The sequence below is a fragment of the Macaca thibetana genome, chromosome 15 (assembly GCF_024542745.1).
Source record: "Macaca thibetana thibetana isolate TM-01 chromosome 15, ASM2454274v1, whole genome shotgun sequence".
NCBI lineage: Eukaryota > Metazoa > Chordata > Mammalia > Primates > Cercopithecidae > Macaca > Macaca thibetana.
Genome location: NC_065592.1, coordinates 18,557,223 through 18,579,207, shown reverse-complemented (window position 1 = coordinate 18,579,207; position 21,985 = coordinate 18,557,223). Strand labels below are relative to the sequence as shown.

At 39.3% G+C, this 21,985-nt stretch overlaps 1 protein-coding gene and 1 pseudogene across 11 annotated transcripts in view; one reads left to right on the top strand and one right to left on the bottom strand.

The window, feature by feature from the left end:
• Positions 1-21,901, top strand: part of CNTRL (centriolin) — a 96,712-nt gene extending 74,811 nt beyond the window's left edge. For 8 of the 11 annotated variants that reach the window (XM_050761908.1, XM_050761910.1, XM_050761913.1 and 5 more), the window contains 17 exons: positions 2,232-2,362; positions 2,502-2,642; positions 2,745-2,871; positions 3,608-3,772; positions 4,831-4,990; positions 6,526-6,641; positions 6,724-6,941; positions 9,514-9,671; positions 10,671-10,744; positions 12,112-12,300; positions 12,716-12,941; positions 14,219-14,424; positions 16,012-16,152; positions 17,824-18,090; positions 18,255-18,317; positions 19,609-19,815; positions 21,453-21,901. In XM_050761908.1, the coding sequence (XP_050617865.1) occupies positions 2,232-2,362; positions 2,502-2,642; positions 2,745-2,871; positions 3,608-3,772; positions 4,831-4,990; positions 6,526-6,641; positions 6,724-6,941; positions 9,514-9,671; positions 10,671-10,744; positions 12,112-12,300; positions 12,716-12,941; positions 14,219-14,424; positions 16,012-16,152; positions 17,824-18,090; positions 18,255-18,317; positions 19,609-19,815; positions 21,453-21,476 (2,613 nt within the window). In that variant the 3' untranslated portion in view covers positions 21,477-21,901. Of the gene's footprint in view, positions 1-2,219; positions 2,363-2,501; positions 2,643-2,744; positions 2,872-3,607; positions 3,773-4,830; positions 4,991-6,525; positions 6,642-6,723; positions 6,942-9,513; positions 9,672-10,670; positions 10,745-12,111; positions 12,301-12,715; positions 12,942-14,218; positions 14,534-16,011; positions 16,153-17,823; positions 18,091-18,254; positions 18,318-19,608; positions 19,816-21,452 lie in introns of those variants that run through there. The other 3 variants (XM_050761912.1, XM_050761914.1, XM_050761917.1) reach the window with 3 other exon arrangements.
• On the bottom strand, positions 20,980-21,142 carry LOC126938210 (uncharacterized; annotated as a pseudogene).
• Positions 21,902-21,985: the final 84 nt, after the last annotated feature.

Below are 21,985 nucleotides of genomic sequence, written 5' to 3'. Positions count from 1 at the left end.
TGTTGGCCAGGCTGGTTTTGAACTCCTGACCTTGTGATCCTGCCTCGGCTTCCCAAAGTTCTGGGGTTACAGGTGTGAGCCACTGCGCCTGGCCCGATAATATTCTTTAGACTACAACACAGAGGGAAGTTGGGGAGAAAAAGGAGTTACCTGTTATTGAGCCACTGCTATGGCTACGCATGGCCATTTTGTAAATGTTTCGTTTAACTTTCCTGGCAGCCCTGTAGGATGATGTTAGCTTGGTTTACTGAGGTAGCTCGGAGAGGCTCATTACTGGCCCAGGGTCACATAACCAAGGGCTCTTTTAATTGGATGAGAATTCCAGGATGAAAAGAGTTCCTTACCCACATGAAACACCTCAGGAACTATTATTTTTATTTTGCTATTTCAACATGAATATATATAAATTAAAAGCAATCTATTACCTGGGAACTAAATTGTTTATTAAAGAAATTCTGTGAGTAATTAAAAATGGAAAAAGTCCTTTTCTTTTCAGATGAGCTGTTCCTTCTGTTTTCATATGTTGGATTACTGTGAGAGAAAATAGATGTGAGCAGAACTAGAGGAAAAAAATATCACTGGTATAATAATATATAATAAGATATATTATTTTGATGTATCTTCAAAATATCACTGGTATATTTTGATTATATATTTTGGTATATTTTGGTTATATATTTATATATAGGTATATATATATATATAAAATCATCAAAAGAAAATTGATGGCAGCGGTAGTAGGCAGAGGTAGTAAGTGAACCAAAGCTGATAAGTTATTTTACCTTCATCCTCCCAAAATGACTCAGGGAGGCAGCTTGGTAAGGAGGAGGAGAAAGAAAGTAGTGGCGTTTTGTAAGGAGTGTGCCAGACGTGTTAAAACCTGACATAGAAGGAGACAAAAAACTATTTGGTGGCTTTTCTGGAATGCCTAGCGAGTTTTGTCCAGTGCTTTGCTGATGAAACTGACAGAAACAAGCTATCTGAAATGGAAAGACGTATGGTGAAATATGTAGCTCTCTGGGAGCTTGCCAACCCTTTTGCATGCATGCAGATATTTAATAGACAAATTTAACATACGGACTCCTCTGGCTTTAGTACAATGGCAGACTTCAGTTTTTTTGTGTTTTTTTTTTTTTTTGGCTGAAGGTGAGTCACTGCTCAACCAAGTGCAAACCACACTCTATTTTTGGAACTTTTGATGTCATTGTTTTAAGCATCTTATGTTGGGCAGAAAAAGAAACCAAGTTGATTAAAAAAAAAATTGTGGGCCGGGCACAGTGGCTCACACCTGTAATCCCAGCACTTTGGGAGGCCGAGGCAGGCGGATCACGAGGTCAGGAGATCAAGACCATCCTGGCTAACATGGTGAAACCCCGTCTCTACTAAAAATGCAAAAAATTAGCCAGCGTGGTGGCAGGCGCCTGTAGTCCCAGCTACTTGGGAGGCTGAGGCAGGCGAATGGTGTGAACCGAGATCACGCCACTGCACTCCAGCCTGGGTGACTGAGTGAGACTCCATCTCAAAAAAAAAAAAAAAAAAAATTGTGTTTTTACCAACTCTTATATAGGAAGATTTTAAACATTTGCAAAGTATTTAATGTTTGTGTTTGTCAGCCATAATTACATTATCACCAGATCAAAGCATTTTTACTTCACTTGATAATGACTATAGAGTACAGCAAGAATTTCTGTGTGGAGAGTATCTTGGTAAAATCACTTCATTACCACTTAGTTGGGTAGATAATTTTAATATTTTAAATGATATAATAGTATTACACATTATTTGAAATAAAAAGCGTCTTTAGTTCCACTACTTTCAAGTGACTACTTTTATATAGTCTTTCTGTCTTTATTGACACGTGTAGTTTTACATAGTTGCTCTCACAGTGCTTATCATCATTTTATTTTTCTCAGCCAACATAGTATTAACTGTCTTCTGTGTTGCTACATTGTCATCTGATCATTTTAAAGGCTACACAGTATTCCACTTTGTTAATGCATTATCACTTAGCCTATTATTTGTCAGGTCTTATATTATTATACAATGAGCATTTTTCTGTAGTAGTTCTTTGCTTCTGAATTATTTACCAAGAATTAGAGTTATAGTGAATGGACATTTTTATGTCTTTCTGTATCATCTTGTTTTCCAAAAGAGATGTACTGGTTTACATGGCCAGTAGCTGTGAGTGAGTATTGTAACTGAATGGCTTTTAATGACAGTTTCTTTTCTAGACAAAAAATGCTGTCGAAAAGTTCACTGATGCCAAGAGAAGTTTATTGCAAACTGAGTCAGATGCTGAGGAATTAGAAAGGAGAGCTCAGGAAACTGCCATTAACCTTGTCAAAGCTCATCAGGAGCTAAGGTAGGTGGATTCCCTAAACCGTTGAAGAACACATTGAGATGAATGAAAAGTTTGCTTCTAAGGGGATAATAATTGGTTTATGATAAATAATGCATGGTAAGTCTACAGGACCTGGGGGGAATAAAGCAATGTGCTTTAGATTACTCCAGGCTGATGCAAAGGATTTGGAGCAGCACAAAATCAAGCAAGAAGAAATCTTGAAAGAAATAAACAAAATTGTAGCAGCAGAAGACTCAGACTTCCAATGTTTAAGCAAGAAGAAGGAAAAACTGACAGAAGAGTAAGTCAGTCCCCTGTAGGGCTACAAGGGGTTTGTGCTGGAAGACAGCTCTGGGGTTCTGAGTCCCTTAGGATCTGCTCTAGTGTTGCTGGTGCTTTGTAGGCTTCAGAAACTGCAAAAAGACGTTGAGATGGCAGAACGCAGTGAGGATCACCACCTGCAAGTCCTTAAAGAATCTGAGACGCTCCTTCAAGCCAAGAGAGCTGAGCTGGAAAAGCTGAAAAGCCAGGTATGACAATAGACGCCTTGAAAAAACAACTGACACAGCACTGTATGATTATAAAAGTAATACATGTTTAACTGTAGAAAAGAATAAATGAGGCTATGTATTATAGTTGTTAATGATAAAGTCTGAACTAAATTTGAATCCCAACTCAATACAATATTTTTGAGTAAAAAAAGTGAGTCTCAAAACATGGTATACTCTATGATTCTGTTAAATGCCTTTATGAACACTTGCGGTTGTATTTTTAGTCAATACCAAAGTACAAAAGTGGTCATCTGATAAGGGGGGATTTTGAGTATTTTCTGTTTTCTTCCTTTTGCATATCCGCGTGGTCTTCTTTTTTTGTAAACAAATATGTATTGTCCTTAAAATTGTAACAAGTTTTTAATTTTAAAAATGAATACATTTTAAAAATCTCTGACTAACTTCCATCACCAAGGATGTCAAAATGGAATTAGGGTATAAAAATAAAAGTTCTTGGAAAACCATAACCTGAGGGATAATCATGATTGTCATATTGTTGTTCTTACTGTGATCACTGTGATTTGAGTGGTTTTAAGTATGTGAGCTCAAGGTTTTCATTAGGCATTTCACTCTTGCACTCCTTGCCTGGGTTTTCTGACTCTTGTGGGCTAGGCTATTAGCTCCTGATTTTACCTCACAACTAAATTATCTCCAGGTTAGCACAGAGAGCTGTATGGCCTTTGTCAAACTTACTCTTCCCTTTTCTTTAATACAGGTGACAAGTCAGCAGCAGGAGATGGCTGTCTTGGACAGGCAGTTAGGGTATAAAAAGGAGGAGCTGCATCTACTCCAAGGAAGCATGGTGCAGGCAAAAGCTGACCTCCAGAAAGCTCTGAGACTGGGAGAGACTGAAGTAGCTGAGAAGTGCAATCACATTAAGGTGTGTTTTTTATTAGGTTTTCTGAAGAGTCCTAGGACAGTGCTATAGTTTTACTTTGATGTATTTTCATTGCTTCTTCCCAAATGAAAATATAAATTCCTGAAATCTTGCCTCCTCTGTAAAATCAATTTGTTATGTATCCATGCAGTGGCTGTCATGTATAGTCCCCCATGTTGTTTTCTGGATATGCTCAAAGTTCTCCTGCCCCTGTACCTTTCTCATACCATTTCTTCTCCAGGAATTCCCTTTCTCCCCTATCACTAGCCTGATCTCACCTGTTTCTCATGGCACAGCTTCATGCCACCTCCTCTAAGAAAACTTCTGGCTGGGTGCAGTGGCTCATACCTGTAATCCCAGCACTTTGGGAGGCCAAGGTGGGCGGATCACGAGATTAAGAGATTGAGACCACCCTGGCCAACATGGTGAAACCCCATTTCTAAAAATACAAAAATTAGCCAGGCATGGTGGCATGCACCTGTAATCCCAGCTACTTGGGAGATTGAGAAAGGAGAATTACTCGAACTCGGGAGGCGGTGGTTGCAGTGAGCTGAGATCGTGCCACTGCACCCCGGCCTAGTGACAGAGTGAGACTCAATTTCAAAAAAAAAAAGAAAAGAAAACTTCTCTGACTTTTTTCTTTCTCTTGGAAGAAGGAGTTTCCTTCTTTTGAGTTTAGAAACACTCTGTCTGCATGTTTCCTAGGGCATCTTAGCCTTTTGTGATCGTGTTTATGTTCCCTGCCTTACCACTCAACAAGGTACTAAGCCCCTCCAGAGCAGGAGCCATGTCTCAGTCAGGCTTTTCTCTCTATAGCACATTGCCTTGCTTATAGTAATGTTGCAAATATATTTAGATGAAGAGAATATGTTACTTTCTTCTATTATATAGAAATAGGTTTCTGCAAAATATAATGCTGTTCTTGACATAAAAGGCAAAAATGAGCTTGTTTCCAAATTAGAATTTCTATGAAATAAAACAATAAATAACAGAACTTATTTTGAAGTAATTTTCATTTACAGTCACAGGAGGGGGTAACTTTTTTTTTTTTTCAAACACAGGAAGTAAAATCTCTTCTGGAAGAACTGAGTTTTCAGAAAGGAGAACTGAACGTTCAGATTAGTGAAAGAAAAACTCAGCTTACACTTATAAAGCAGGAAATTGAAAAAGAGGAAGAAAATCTTCAGATTGTTTTAAGGCAGATGTCTAAACATAAAACTGGTAAGTTTAAAGGAAAACAATCATACAAAGTTTGAGGTTGGAAATGTCTGTGTATTACAAGTCACAGAAAAAAATAAGAAATGGCCAAACAAACTGTAAAGTTTAACCTTACTACTAATAAGCAAAGAAAGCAGGTTATAAAAGGCATATGATGTTATTTTCTGCCATTTTAATTGATAAACTTTATTTAAAAGCGAAATAATCATGCTCATTGCTGATCAGAGTGTGCTGAAAGAAGAGCACACACAGTCTATCAATTGAGATATAAACTGGAACAATCTCCCAGTGTTTCAAGACTCTTAAAATTCACACCTGTTGAACCAGTCAGCCCATTTCTACTCCTCCAGAAAGGGCAAGTATGTACATCACAGCAATATTTATAATGACAAAATTTGGAAACAGGCTGGGTGTGATGGTTCATGCCTATAATCCCAGCTCTTTGGGAGGCTGAGGCAAGAGGATTGCTTGAGCCCAGGAATTCAAAACTACCTGGGCAATGTAGTGAGACCCCATCTCTACAAAAATACTCAAAAATTAGTGATACACATTGATGTGCACCTGTAGTCTCAGCTATTCGGAAGGCCAAGCAGGGAGGATCCCTTGAGTTTAGGAGGTCAAGGCTGCAGTGAGCTATGATTATGCCACTATGCTCCAGCCTGGGAAACAGAGGAAGACCCTGTTTCACCACATCCCCCGCAAAATTGGAAACAGATGACCAATTTAAAAGTCGTATTTTTAACATTTAATGACATACAAACATGCCCATGAGAAGAATGAAAAAAGTGGGTAAAAAATGAATATGGAGTATATAGTCCCAGTTTATTTTAAAATGTGTGAGAGTGTGTGTGTGTGTGCGCATGCATTCTTGGAACATCAAAATGCTATTGTAATAGTGATTTGGGGTGGTGAAATGATGGTGGGTTTTTATTTTTTTCTCTTACGCTTTTTTTTGTATTTTCCAACTTTTCTACAATAAGCAAGTATCTCTATATTCAGAAAAAAAGTTAATATTTAAATATCTGTATTTCAAAGGCCAAAAAATTGTTATGTAAATCTCAGTCTGTATTTCAAAGTATTTTTAACTTATTTTGATCAATTTTATATAAAATGCTTTTAGTTGATTCTTTTATGTAGAAGCAAATGCTTTGGAAACAGATCTTTGTTAATTAAATGTTTTTGTTAAAATGTTTGTCTGTTTATTTATTTATATAGAGATGGGATCTTGCTCTGTCAACCAGGCTAGTCTCAAACTCCTGGGCTCAAGCAATCCTTACACCTCAGCCTGCCAAATGGCTGGGATTACAGGCGCGTGCTTCTGCACCTGGCTTGTTAAAATGTTTTAAACAAATTAAATAGTATGTAACAATACTTTTAGAGAATTTTTTATTAAGAATAAAATTAGCACCATTAATTCAGCACAACAGAATTTTAAAAATTATCTTGTAGTAGTCAATAGCATTGTTTTCTGTTTCATTTTGTAAATGTTTTCCAAGTTCATTTAATATCATGGACCATGCTTTGTTTCTATCCTTTAGAACTAAAGAATATTCTGGACATGTTGCAACTTGAAAACAATGAGCTACAAGGTTTGAAGCTACAACATGACCAAAAGGTATCTGAATTAGAGAAGACTCAGGTGGCAGTGCTAGAGGTAATGAACAAAGCCATTGTACCCTTAAGAAACTGAGGTCTTTCTCATGTAGGATGTTTGAGTCCTCTTTTATCTGATTTAGGAGAAACTGGAGTTAGAGAATTTGCAGCAGATAGCCCAGCAGCAGAAAGGGGAAATAGAGTGGCAGAAGCAGCTCCTTGAGAGGAATAAACGAGAAATAGAACGAATGACTGCTGAGTCCCGAGCTTTACAATCGTGTGTTGAGTGTTTGAGCAAAGAAAAGGAAGATCTCCAAGAGAAATGTGACATTTGGGAAAAAAAGTTGGCACAAACCAAAAGGTGAGAGCAAGAACAAATAAGCTTGCAGGATCACTTCTTCAGGCCAAGACATTATAAACATGCTATAAAAAATTTGGAACATAGAGAAAAGGATAAAATACACCACAAACTTGGTATCATAAATACATTTTGCCAGTTGCATTGTTTGGTGAATTTCCTTCTAGCTTTTTTTTTTTCCTCAAAAGCATTTTTAAAAAATCTATTGTGCTTTTTTTAAGTAAAATATTTAGTTCTCTTCAAATTGATCTCTAGATTCAAAACAGTTACAATTAAAATCTCAATAGCCTTTTCTTGTGGAAATTGACAAGCTGGTTCTGAAATTATATGAACCTAGAATTGAATTATTCTAAGACCTACAGTAGAATTTATACAGTTTTTTAGGTATGACACCAAAACAACTTTTAGAAAGTAGAACAAAAATTTAGGACTAACACTACCTGATTGCAACACTTTTATAAACCTGTAGTAATCAAAACACTGTGGTATTAGTATAAAGATGAACACATAGATCAATGGAATAGAATAGAAAGTCTAGAAATAAACTGACATATATGTAAACAACTGATTTTGATGAAGATACAAAGGCATCTTTTTCAGAAGAGAAAAGATGGTCTTTTAGAAAATGTTGCTGAAACAATTGGATATACAAAACCAAAAAAAGAACCTCAATTCATACCTCACTCTGTATAATATATAAATATTAATTTAAAATGAGGCCAGGCACGGTGGCTTATGCCAGTAATCCCAGCATTTTGGGAGGCTGAGGCAGGAGGTTCACTTGAGCCCAGGAGTTTGAGACCAGCCTACACAATTAGAAAGACCTTGTGTCTGCAAAAAAGAAAAAAAAAAAAAAAGAAAAATAGCCAGGTTGGGAAGCTGAGGTGGGAGAATTGTTTGAGCCTGGGAAGTCGAGGCTACAGTGAGCCATGATGATACCACTGCACTCCAACCAAGATGACAGAGTGAGACCCTGTCTCAAAAAATATGTATATATACACGTATTTATTTTTATGTTTATATATAGGACCATAATCATATATGTAAAACCTAAATATAAAACTTCTAGAAGAAAACATAAAACATAGTAGAAAACTTTTGTGACCTTAGAGTGGGCACAAATTCTTGGTATGACACCAAAAGCATGATCCATAAAATAATAAATTGATACAGTTAGACTTCAAAATTTAAAACATCTGCTCCTCAAAAGACACTGTTAAGGTAATGAAAAGATACGTCACAGGTTGGGAAAAAATATTTGCAACCCATGTATCTGATAAAGGACTTGTGTTCAGAATACATATATAAAGAACTCTCAAAACTCAATAAGAAAATAACCCAATTATTTAAATGGGCAAAAGATTTGAACAGACATTTCATTACAGAAGATAAATGGATGGCAAATAAGCACATGAAAAGATACGCAGGATCATTAATCATTAGGGAAATGCAAATTAAAACCACAGCGAGATATCACTACACACCTATTAGAACAACAGCCATACCAAATGTTAGTATTAACCAGGAACTTTCTTTTTTTTCTTGAGACGGGAGTCTCTGTCACCCAGGCTGGAGTGCAGTGGCTCACTGCAAGCTCCGCCTGCCGGGTTCACGCCATTCTCCTGCCTCCACTTCAGGCACCCGTTACCACGCCCGGCTAATTTTTTGTATTTTTAGTAGAGACGGGGTTTCACTGTGTTAGCCAGGATGGTGACGATCTCCTGATCTCCTGACCTCGTGATCCGCCCGCCTCGGCCTCCCAAAGTGCTGGGATTACAGGCGTGAGCCACCGCATCCGGCCGGAACTTTCATATATGATTGAGGGGCATGTAAAATGGTATTAAGTAACTGTTTAACTTTGGAAGACAGTTTAACAGTTACTTAAAAATCAAACATACACTACCGGAAGATCTAGCCATTCCACTCCTAGGTATTATATTTATTCAAGAGAAATGAAAGCATATTTCTACACAGTGTATATACTAATGTTCATGACAGCCTTATTTGTAATAGCCAAAGACTAGAAATGACCCAAATGTCTATCACCTGGTAAATAGAAACAAATTGTGGTATATCCACACTGTAGAATACTACTCAGCAATAAGAAGGGAATGAAGTATTGATACACACAACATGGATGAATCTCAAAGTAACTACGCTGTGTGAAAGAAGCCAGACCAAAAGCAAGTTCATACTGTATGACTCCCTTTATATACTACAATACATGCTCATGCATGTCTGCTATATGAACAGATCCTACTGTACATACAATCGTTTTCTACTTTTTTTATTGTCACAGCTCCATTTTTATCAGATTTTTGGAATTCTGAATGTTATCCATGTTTTTAATCTATGATTTTTATAAAACTTCAATTTAATGAGTCATTTGAAAAAAGTCTCCACTTAGAAAGCTGATAAGATTTTGAAAATGAGTTGTCTTAAATTTCGTGAAGATTTATAATCTTTTATACTTTCCATAACTGTATGTTGTGAAAGGATAACACTGTTCCTCAGTCATCTCCTGTGTGTGCTTGAATATTTTATATTTGACAGTCTTACTTATTCTCTGTGGTAGGGTTTTAGCAGCAGCAGAAGAAAATAGCAAAATGGAGCAATCAAACTTAGAAAAGTTGGAATTGAATGTCAGAAAACTGCAGCAGGAACTAGACCAACTAAACAGAGACAAGTTGTCACTGCATAACGACATTTCAGCAATACAACAGCAGCTCCAAGGTATAAGGCAGCAGAACAGTGAAAGTGTGATTTCCTTGCCCTTTGTTAGTTTCTTTGTTTGATTTTTCTTATGGCAGAAGTAATTCCTGCTAAGGAGCATGGAGTTTCTTTCTAAAATTAGATTGTGGTAATGGTTGCACAACTCGGAAAATACTAAAAGACTTTGAATTACACACTTTAAATAGGACATAATATGTGCATTTTATCTCAAAGTCAGTTAAAAAAAAAAAAACACCTAATTCATCTTCCTTAGAGAACAATTTTAAAACATAGTAAAAAGAAATAAAAATTGCTGTTTACCTCACTCCTCATAGATTCCTAGTAACAGTTTGGTGAATATCCTTCCAGATTTTTCCTAGGGGTGTGTGTCTAGTTTGAAAAGCAAAGATGTAAATAATGAAGATTTTAAAATTATCAAATGTTTATAAATATGATAATTTTTAAAGAAATTGCTGAGTAATTCTATCTAATAATATACTTGTTGAACATTTTTTATGTCCTTGATATTTCGTTTTCTCATTTAATCCTCATAACATTTTTATGAGATAAAAGTTATTTTACTCATTTGTAAATAAGGAAACCGAAGCTTAGTTTTCTTGTGACTGCTTAAATGAGAAGTGATTTGCTAGAGGTCACACAGCTAGTAATTGACAAAGCCAGTATAGATATAAAATTTATTCCCAAATTGCCTTCCTGAAAGGTTAAGTTTCTATTTCTACCAGCAATGCAGAAGGTAGCTGTTTTTAAACTATGCACCTAACATTATCTGTAATTTTTTCGTTGTGAGATTTTGAACATGAAAATCTTTAAAAACCTGAGCTCCAAGGCCAAATGTGGATTGTGCATATAACTCTCTTTTGGCCTTTAATGAGATAGTATGGCATAGTCATACATGTAACAGAAGTAAGCGTAAAATAACTTCTCTACTTTTTGGGAATGCTAATGGGAATCTGTATGTATGTATGTATTTCTTATTTCATGAGAATGTCATTTCTGTAGAAAAACAAGAAGCAGTAAACTCACTGCAGGAGGAACTAGCTAATGTCCAAGACCATTTGAACCTAGCAAAACAGGTAAGGTTAACAAATGTAATATTCTAGTAGAATACTGAGGGTATGCAGACAATTGGTTTAAATAACAAAGAAATCAAGTAGGCTGGTTCCTCTTCACAACAGCAGATACTCCAGGGCCATTTATATAACATAACTGTCACATAAATAAAAGTTTTGGTGGAGAGCAGTGGTTTGCTAATTTATTTTAGCCTTAGAACTCTTGATACAAACAAAGTTTTACTCAAAGCTAGTAAGTAGGGTGGTGGCTAGACCAGAGCCCAGCAGCAGTCTCTCAGCAGCCCTTCTTGGGGCTTCAGGGACCAGATGGGTCATCTCTAATCCATGGCACAGATGAGGACTTTAAAGGCTGGGCTTAGATTTGATTACTCCTTGAGCCATAGAGTAACCGTCAAATCTGGGCCTCTATCTTGTCAGATACTGAATATAGCAGATTTTTGACCCTTATACTTCTAATGATTTTCTTAAAGGGAATTCAGTGTTGTCCTGTGAGACTAGTGCTGTAATTCAGAGCACTTCAGGCGAGTTCTAGACCTTAGTTTCTATTATGTAAATTAAGAGTTATGCCAGGTGCGGTGGCTTGCACCTGTAATCCCAGCACTTTGGGAGGCTGAGGCGGGCAGATCACCTGAAGTCGGGAGTTCAAGACTAGCCTGACCAACATGGAGAAACCCCATCTCTACTAAAAATACAAAATTAGCTGGGCGTGGTGGCGCATGCCTGTAATGCCAGCTACTCGGGAGGCTGAGGCAGGAGAGTCACTGGAACCCGAGACCTGGAGGTTGCCGTGAGCCGGCATTGCATCATTGCACTCCCGCCTGGGCAATAAGAGCGAAGCTCTGTCTCAGGAAAAAAAAAAAAAAAGTTACATTAGACACAGGCTGGGTATGGTGGCTCACGCCTGTAATCCCAGCACTTTGGGAGGCCAAGGCAGGTGGATCACTTGAGGCCAGGAGTTCGAGATCAACCTGGCCAACATGGTGAAACCCCATTTCTACTAAAAAGACAAAAAGTTAGCTGGGCGTGGTGGCATGTGCCTGTAGTCCCAACTACTCAAGAGGCTGAGATGGGAGGATTGCTTGAACCTGGGAGGCGGAGGTCACGGTGAGCCAAGATCATGCCACTGCACTCCAGCCTTGGCAACAGAGCAAGACTGTCAAATAAATAAATAAATAAATAAATAAATAAATAAAATAAAAGTTGGATTAGACATCTAAATTCTCTTGTACCTATAAGTTTATTAAGATAATAAAGGAAATAAACTTTTATGCCTCTCATTCTGTCAGACTTAGTAGATACTGGATTGGCACCTGGCCACCTCTAGTAAAGATGGCTTTATTAGTAGTTTCCACTTGTTCTTTCACCTAAAGGACCTGCTTCACACCACCAAGCATCAGGATGTATTGCTTAGTGAGCAGACCCGACTCCAAAAGGACATCAGTGAATGGGCAAATAGGTTTGAAGACTGTCAGAAAGAAGAGGAGACAAAACAACAACAACTTCAAGTGCTTCAGAGTGAGATTGAAGAAAACAAGCTCAAACTAGTCCAACAAGAAATGGTACTACACATTTATGACTTTATATAAAAGAAGCATTTTGTGGCTCATGTGAGCCTATTTTTCCCCTGGCAGAAGGCTGCTGAGAAATATCCCCCATGGGACTGTGTGTCGCTTAACCGCCCTGTGTAGCCATGGGTGGCGTTTACACCAACTATGTGACTTAGAGACCTTTAATGATCATAGAACATTGGTCCTGTAAAGATACTTAATGGCCACGTGCCATTTGCTGCTTTAATCCCCTCCTCACATGCTGGCCAGACAGCTTCCCAAGCCCTCTTGATCACCTCTGTAATGGAGTTGTCCCTGTGGGCTGTCTTCTACTTTCTTTTGAACTTGGAATCTGTCTCATGTCCATGCAGGTTCTCTGGGACACTATTTGTTGTTTTATGACTAATCAAGATTACTCTTTATTAAGATATTTCAGAGACTCCAGAAAGAGAGAGAAAGTGAAGAAAGCAAATTAGAAACCAGCAAAGTGACACTGAAGGAGCAACAGCACCAGCTGGAAAAGGAATTAACAGACCAGAAAAGCAAACTGGACCAAGTGCTCTCAAAGGTGCTGGCAGCTGAAGAGCGTCTTAGGATTCTGCAGGAAGAGGAGAGGTGGGGTGAGAGCCTGGAGAAGACGCTCTCCCAAACTAGTATGTATTCTGGAACTTCTCACTGGGAGATGGGGTATGGGTTGGCTCTGCTGGTTGTCTTGCAAAAGTATTTAAAGATATCCAGACCCCAGCCAGAGCCAGGTGAGGAAGCAGGAGAAGTTAAAGCAGGAGGTATGACAGCCCTGTGAAAGATGAGGAAGCAGGTTCAGAGAAGAGATGTGATCCTGAGACTGACCAGAAAGTCCTTCCTTGCTCGTATTGTCTCCTTTGAGAATGCCATCTCAAGAAAGTGGAACATTCAAGTGAATAACTGCCAAAAGATACTCTTAAAGGATATTACCTTTGAGCTTTGGGAATAATGATCTCCTTCATCTCAAGTGTCAAAAAAAATCATATTAACAGTTCTTCTGTCCAGATTTGGCCTAGTGAATGGTACCGGAATACAGGTGTTTGCTTTTAAGTCAGTTTGTTCTCTCTTGAACCATATATAAATGAAGTTGACATGAGAATCCAGGGTAAATGATTGTTCTCACATCAGTAAATGGTTTTTCTCTTTCTTAGGCTCCAGGGTTTAATAATGCTTGGAAAATGTTGTGGGCTTGGGGATCTAAAAGGGTTATTATTCCTTTTTCCCTGGGAACTCTTGATATATGCAGACCCAATCATTTCATTATTAAAATGAAACTTAAAAAAAATATGTCCAATTCTGATCATGCCAGAGTTGTTGAAAAGTAAAATCTGGGTGATAAGAAAAATATCTTTTAAATGTCACTTTTATTTTGTAAGCATTCTCTGTCGAGTACTCACTATGTACCAAGCGTTTGCATACATGATTCTAACTGAACATCAGGAAATGTATTCCTCATTATAAAATGGGGCTCATGCCAGTGTAGGAGGCAGCTCCAAATCATGTGCACTTTCCACTGCACTGCTTCCTGTAGAAGGATGTTGTACTGCTGTGTCTCCCTTTATGAAAATCAGTGTTTATAAAAAACATTTCATCTGTTCCACACACTTCAGGATTGGTGCTGGGTTTCCTCTCACTGGTCTCAAAGAGTTGAAAGAGAAGATAGTAGCTGTCTGTCACTCTGGGATCAGTCTCTCCAGGAACCAATTACTTCAAAAGGCACCCTTATCTGGGTCTTTTTCTGGGCCTTTGAAGTGTGGGTCAGGGTAGGCTTGTAAGACTTTGTAATGGAGGAAAGCACCTGCATGGGTCGCATATCACCATTATGCATCTGCCACAAGGGAAGGGGAGCTCTGCCCACAGTTGGCTCGGGCTCTTTAGCTAAACCGACTGCAAATGCTCATTTCAGAACGGCAGCTTTCAGAAAGGGAGCAGCAATTGGTGGAGAAGTCAGGTGAGCTGTTGGCCCTCCAGAAAGAGGCAGACTCTATGAGGGCAGACTTCAGCCTCCTGCGGAACCAGTTCTTGACAGAAAGAAAGAAAGCTGAGAAGCAGGTGGCCAGCCTGAAGGAAGCACTTAAGATCCAGCGGAGCCAGCTGGAGAAAAACCTTCTTGTGAGTACCTGCTGCCGTGGCAGTTTGTGAGCAAATGATACATTTAAAATTTTAAACTGCCACACCACTTCAACATAGAGAAAATAAATTACCCATCAACACAGTCCTGAACCCAACTGTTGTTATTGGTGTATTTATGCATCATTTGTCCTTGAAGCTGATGGTAAGTTTTACCTGGGACAGGGGTGCAGCCTCAAAGGAGCTCTGGCTGGCTGGGGAGACTGTCATGTGAACAGCCATTATCAGCACAAAGTAGAGAGCACGTTCTGCCAGTGAGCCTCAGTTTACACCTCCACTGGCGGGTGGAGGGGGTGTTGAAGAAGCCTTCTCTAGACGGTTTCTTTTTTAGATGGCATCTTGCTCTGTCTCCCAGGCTAGAGTGCAGTGGCACGATCTCAGTTCACTGCAGCCTCTGCCTCCCGGGTTCAAGCAATTCTCATGCCTCAGCCTCCTGAGTAGCTAGAACTACAGGTGTGCGCCACCACGCCCAACTAATTTTTATATTTTTAGTAGAGATGGGGCTTCACCAGGTTGACCAGGCTGGTCCTGAACTCCTGACCTCAGGTGATCCACCTGCCTCAGCCTCCCAAGGTGCTGGGATTACAGGAGTGAGCTATTGCGCCTGGCCCATAGACGGTTTATTTTTATTTTTATTTTCAAGACAGAGTCTTGCTCTGTCACCCAGTCTGGAGTGCAGTGGCATGATCTCAGTTCACTGCAACTTCCACCTCCCAGGTTCAAGCAATTATCCTGTCTCCTGAGTATCTGGAATTACAGGCACATGCCACCACGCCTGGCTAATTTTTGTATTTTTAATAGAGTGGGGTTCACCATGTTGGCCAGGCTGGTCTCGCACTCCTGACCTTATGATCCATACGCCTTGGCCTCCCAAAGTGCTGGGATTATAGGCGTGAGCCACCGTGCCCAGCCAGTTTTATTACACTGCTGTAGTCAGTGCTTACAAATTTTTCTCATCCTGCCCTTTTTGGCCAACATTAGCTTTAATCATTATCCTAAAACCAGGAAGCTCAATCTACCATGCTTTCATCCTTGAAATAAATTTGGGAAGTGACACTCAGATAGGTCAGAATAATTTATTGTGGATGGAGGCAGCTGAGCAGCAATGGAACTGTCAAGGGTGTGGATTTTTCCAGTACCCTCTGGAGGGATTAGTGGAGCCCTGTTCTATGAAAGGAACTTTTAAACCATGTGTGTCTCTCAAAGGGGATATACTTCTAACTAGTGATAGGCCAGATCATCATACAGATGGAATATAGATGTCTCAGATTTAACCCTACCAGTAACCCTGTGATGATAGCTATTATTATTCTCATTTTACAGACAATTAATGAAGACTCAGAAAGGGTTAGTAGCTTATCAAAGGTGATGCTAACAGACTCTGACGTGTATATACTCCCAGCTGTATTTGATCTGCCCATGAAAGGAAGATAGAATTTTCCCTATTTGACAGCTAGAGAAGCTGAGGCCCAGATGGGGAATGAAGTTATAGAGCTAGTGAGTGTGTAAGCCAGCAAACCACACCTCCACTTGTTGGATTGCAGAGTTATTTTTTTCCTCCTGTGCTAGGAGCAAAAACAGGAGAACAGCTGCATGCAAAAGGAAATGGCAACAATTGAACTGGTAGCCCAGGACAACCATGAGCGGGCCAGGCGCCTGATGAAGGAGCTCAACCAGATGCAGTATGAGTACACGGAGCTCAAGAAACAGGTGTGTGCCCAGGAAGCCCAGCTGGCCAGCCTGGGGGGAGAGGACTCACTGGGCTCAGGCAGATTGTATTGTTTTTAATATCCCTTCTATAGTAGTATAGAAAAACTGATTATAAGAATGTTCTTTAAGTCAAATCTGGTTTTTTAGCCTTAAAATTTAGAAATGCACCTCCACTATTTGTTAAAAATATACTTTCAAAATTCTCTTAAATTTGACAAGCTCTTAAAATGTTAGTTTTTCAAGGAAAAAAGGTAATTCTTGAGCATCATATTTCATGTCCCAAAGAACTACGTTGAAATGTTAGATTTTATGCCATAAACAAGTCTATAGGAGCCAAAACCTCCCCTACCCCTTGAGCAAGAAAAGATGGTCCAGGGGGAAACCTTTGATATCACATAATGTAGCCAGGCAGAGAGTATTAAATCAGCTCATGCCTGTACTGGTAGAGTCTCTAATCCTTGATGTCGCTGGTGTCCTTTAGAGCATCTGGGCCATCCCTGAACTCTAGCAGGGGCTGCTGTAGCCACTTATTTGGCCCTGCTATACTTAGTCCTTTGGATGACCCCACGTGGCCATTCTAGTTTCATCTGTGCTTCCAATCCCCTGACGCCCCACATATACCTACCATTTGATTCAAGAAAAAATAACTAAAAACAATTATTTAAAGACCACAAGCCCTTAGTGATTTTGCCTTTGCAAATTTGGTAAGGCAATTAGCAGTAGGTATAAATCTCATTTTCACTAAGCTGTATATGGGGTAGAGCCACATAGAGTAGTCTCAGGCATCAAATGCAATTGGTAACACTTTAAGAAACCTCTAGGCTGGGTGTGGTGGTGCATTCCTGTAATCCCAACATTTTAGGAGGCCAAGGTGGGTGAATCACTTGAGCTCAGGAGTTCAAGACCAGCCTGGGCAACATGCCAAGACCTCGTCTCTACTAAAAATACAAAAAGTAGCTAGGTGTGGTGGCATATACCCGTAGTCCCAGCTACTCAGGAGGCTGAGGTGGGAGGATTGCTTGAGTCTGGGAGGTTGAGACTGCCGTGAGCCAAGATTGTGCCACTGCACTCCAGCCTGGGTGACAGAGCAAGACCCTGTCTTTTAAAAAAAAAAAAATGTATATTGCTCAAGCCACCAGATTCTTCACTTATAAAATTCCAGCATTAGCATTTATAATCCAGATCACTTATGACTTATTTCAATAAATGGCCCTTTTCTCATTTGTGGCTTACTCTAGTTGCCAGTTGGGTGCCACTGAGGTACTTCATGTAAATTCTCACTTAGTTTTCACATTTCTGAGCAGAAGGTATTTATCTCCTTGTATAAATGAGGTCATGGAGGATCAGATGTTAGCCAACTTGCCCTAAGTCATACTGGTAATACTGGAAATGAGACTGGTAACTAGCTTTGTCTGACTCCAAAGAGATTGTCTTCAAGGAACTTTATGCACATGCCTTTTCTAAATGAAAGTTGTTCCAGTGAAAATGCCAATAAAATAATTTATTCAGTAGCTTGTAGATTCTTATCTGAAAAATCACAAGTTTTTACAGTTCTAGTAATTATAGTAGTTGATATTTATAGATCTTTAAATACGTGGCACATCATTCAGCTCAATTCCAAGTAAGTCTGAAATTTTATACAATGATATTTGACACCAACTCACTGTTTAGATGGCAAACCAAAAAGATTTGGAGAGAAGACAAATGGAAATCAGTGATGCAATGAGGACACTTAAATCTGAGGTGAAGGATGAAATCAGAACCAGCCTGAAGAATCTCAATCAGTTTCTTCCAGAACTACCAGCAGATCTAGAAGCTATTTTGGAAAGAAATGAAAACCTAGAAGGAGAATTGGAAAGCTTGAAAGAGAACTTTCCATTTACCATAAATGAGGGACCTTTTGAAGAAAAACTGAACTTTTCACAAGTTCACATAATGGTAAGGGTTTATCCTGCTATTCTCTGAGTTCATAGGATTGACCGCCTCCCCCAGCCAAGCTAAAACACAGATGTGGGGGTGCTGGGGTAGGGGAGGGAAAGGCTGGTTGGCTTCCACTTGTAGCAGCAGTGGTATCTGATATCTCCATTTTCCCTCTGAGAAAGGATGAGCACTGGCGTGGAGAAGCACTCCGGGAGAAACTGCGTCACCGGGAAGACCGACTCAAGGTTGCTCTTTAAAACAAACAAAAAACCAGTATGAGATACTGGGCACATTGGGGAGGGGAGGGGAAAGTTACATTTACCTGATGCCTTCACATCCATGCTGTTGCAGCACTGCCGGCAGTGTCAGGGATGGCATGTCTGAAGCTCTGAGGAGTTGGTGTCACACAGTAAACGGCAGTCAGTGTTCAAAGCAATGACTTGTGTCGACTCTAGTGTTCTTTAACCTATGTAATGCTGCTTTACCTCAGCTAGAACTGATAGAATCTAAGTATTTGGGACAGGAAGTAGAAACACAGTGATGAACTATAAGGTTATCACAGGCCAGTGGTGGCAGGAAAGATTTGGGATACTGGAAAAGTAGGCTGAATGTCAGTTAAGGAATTTGGCTTAACTGACGTGTTTGGCTCCGAACATGTTGACTTTGAAGGCCTTGTGAGATATCCAGGGAAGGATGTCTGTCTGTAGGCAGCCAAAAATAGGAGTCTAGGATTACTGATCAGTGTTGACCTAAAGATGTGAGAGTTAAAAGTATAGATGGGAGGTTACATTTATTTGGGGGGAATGGCTATGTAGAAAGCATGGGATGAGAGAGTGCAGTGCTATAGTATTGAGTGGAGCCCTGTGATGTCCAACAATAGTCTCCAGCCATGTGTGGTTATTTAAATTTTAATAAATTATAATTAAGTTAAAAATTAAGTTATTCATTTGCCACATTTCAAGTGCTTAATAGCCTCATGTGTCTAGTGGCTTCTATATTGATAGCCAGAGGTAGAACATTCCCACCATTGCAGAAAGTTCTGTTGGACAGCGCTGCTATAGACTTTGAGAGAATTTGATTATAGCAGGGGCAAAAGCCAAAAAGTAGTATGAAGTTGAGGATTAAATACCTAGTGAGTTTACAGACAAGAAACTAAGGCTTAGGAAAAAAAAATACATAATCAGGAGACACTCCAGGTGTCAAGTATAAACTAACTGATCTCAGTCATAACAGAGAAGGAAAAAAGAGATGAGGCAATAATTTAATGGAGAAGCAAGGGATACAGAAATCCTAAGCACTGCTAGCATGGAAAAAATGGGCCAAGTGAAAGGCCCAGTTAATGACAACACAGAAAAGTAAAGGTTTATGCTCACTAAGTATCTACCTGGCACCTCCTACGATTCTTTTTAAAGATGAACATTTTCGACAACCATTCCTGTTAGCCAGATTTGCCTGTCAAGTGTATGTGAGGAAGCTGAGCTGTAGTTCTGGTGCATTTCTTCTGTGTCAAACCCTAAGTCTTGTAACACTTTTCAGGCCCAACTCCGACACTGTATGTCCAAGCAAGCAGAAGTATTAATTAAAGGAAAGCGGCAGACAGAGGGCACTTTACACAGTTTGAGAAGACAAGTAGATGCTTTAGGGGAACTGGTCACTAGCACCTCTGCAGATTCAGCATCGTCACCCAGTCTGTCTCAGCTGGAGTCTTCCCTCACAGAGGACTCTCAACTTGGACAAAATCAGGTAAACAGCAGCTGTTTTTAAAAACAAAACAATAGCCTGGGGTTGTTTTTGTTGTTGTTGTTGTTGTTTGTTTTTTTGAGACAAGGTCTTGCTTGGTACTGTCACAGCCCACTGCAGCCTTGACCTCCCAGGCTCAAGCGATCCTCCCACCTCAGCCTCCCATGTAGCTGGGACTACAGGCACACAACACCACACTTGTTTTAGCAAAGACTTGGTAGAGGTGGATAAGCTGATGGCTTAGGAAACAGACTACAACTGCAGATTAGATGACCTGGCAGGGATAGAGTTAATTCTATTCATGTCCTCCACTTCTGGATTTCTTTATTTCCTACTCTGTCAATATAAAGAGCTTAGACCTATGAGGCCAGTATGAGTCCTAGTTTAGTCTGTCTCCCTGCATTTTGTAACTTACATTTAAGAAGTTGGAATTCAGACCTCTTAACCTAGGGTCTATAAAAACCCTGAATTTCACAAAGGTTTTCTGTGTGAGCTTAGATAAGGTTAATAAGCATTTAAGAGGAACATGAAATATGTTCATGGAACTGGTAAGTAGTAGCACACGTAACTGTCAGAGATAGGTAACAGCTTCCATTTTCGAGTGCCTATTGTGTGCACATAAAAAACTTTATATACATTGTCTAATTTTTACATCCTTGGAGGTAGGAATTATCCCTTTATATAGGTAAGTAATCTGTACAAAATGATAAATGATTTGGTCAAGGACATAGCAAAGGACAACAGTAGGACTTACGGGCTAATCTCTCTTTACCACAGAGCAGTATATTTTAATGGTGGAGCCACAAGGAGCTTTCAAGAACTGTTGCCTCTTTAATATGCCCAAGGTGGGCAAGTGACTCACCTTGGTCACACAGCTAATTAATAGCAGCAGGGCCATCTGAATATGATTATCTTAACACCGTCTGTGGTGGGACGCAGTCAGGTAAAGGCCAAAATCATCATGGGCCTCAGGGCAGGGTTCGAGGAGGAGTGTGAGAGGCACTGGGCATTGAATAGGGAAGCTTTAGGGATAAGACAGCCCAGAGTCGTGGGAGAAGAGTACACAAGGGCTTAAGAGTCAGGTTCAATTACCAGCTCAAGGTGGCAGCCAGATTTATTTAGGTGCTTTAAAGGCAACCAACGCACAATGGGTAGAGGTGAGATTGGTAGAATTATTTAGAAGTCTGGGGTTGTAATCCAGGCCTATGTGGGATAAAAGCCTGAACTAGTTAAAAGTTAGGGGGCTGGCTTCTGAGCCTAACACTTTATTTCCCTTCTTTTCTGGTAAGAATAGATACTACACTTGATCTTAGCCAAAAGGCTGAGAGCTCCTTCCAACAAGTTCTACAAGGTCCATCAGAACCACTAGACAGTTACTGGCACTGATGCCATCCCTCCTCACTGGGTAGATGTTACAGATTTTTTTTTTTTAAACTAGAACTTTTAATTGGAGGATCTTGAATTTTAGCAGTTTTAAGAATAACTTTTTCTCTCAGAATTTTGTACACTGGTTCATCTTAAGACATTTTTACAAAGAGGTACTCAAAATATGTAATTTACCTATAAGCCATCATGCCATCACTTAGACTGTTTTTACTGTTTCAAAAATTTGATTTATCCTTCCTTTTGTCTTACTGTAGGAAAAGAATGCCTCAGCCAGATGAGGAATACTGTCTTGTGTAAATATATTCAAGGAAAGCACCTCCACTACCTCACTGACTTTATCATTGGAATGTCAGTTTTTTTTTTAAATCAAGATCCAGTGAACTAAGATTCTGAAACTTCAATGTAGTTTATTTTGCCTATACCATTAATGCCAATGTTTTTATAAATAACTTGTACATAGTACATATGGGAATAGTTGCATATGGGAATTTAAACCATGCGGCTAAGCCTTTTTGTTTGTATCTTCGTAACTTTTTTTTTTTTTTTTAATAAAAACCAGTGATTTTAACTGCATATCTGAACCTACAAACTGGTAAATCTTATTAACAAAAAGAATGTACTTAAGGCCCTCTTTATTTATAGTGTTATTTTTGAATTTTGCTTGAAATCTATTTTTCATATAAAAATAAAAGATAACAATCAACTTGGGTCTGTCCGCTGACGTTACACTTCACAGATAATTCTATGGAAAAGCTGTCAAGTTTTTACCTTAATTCCAAGTAAGCAA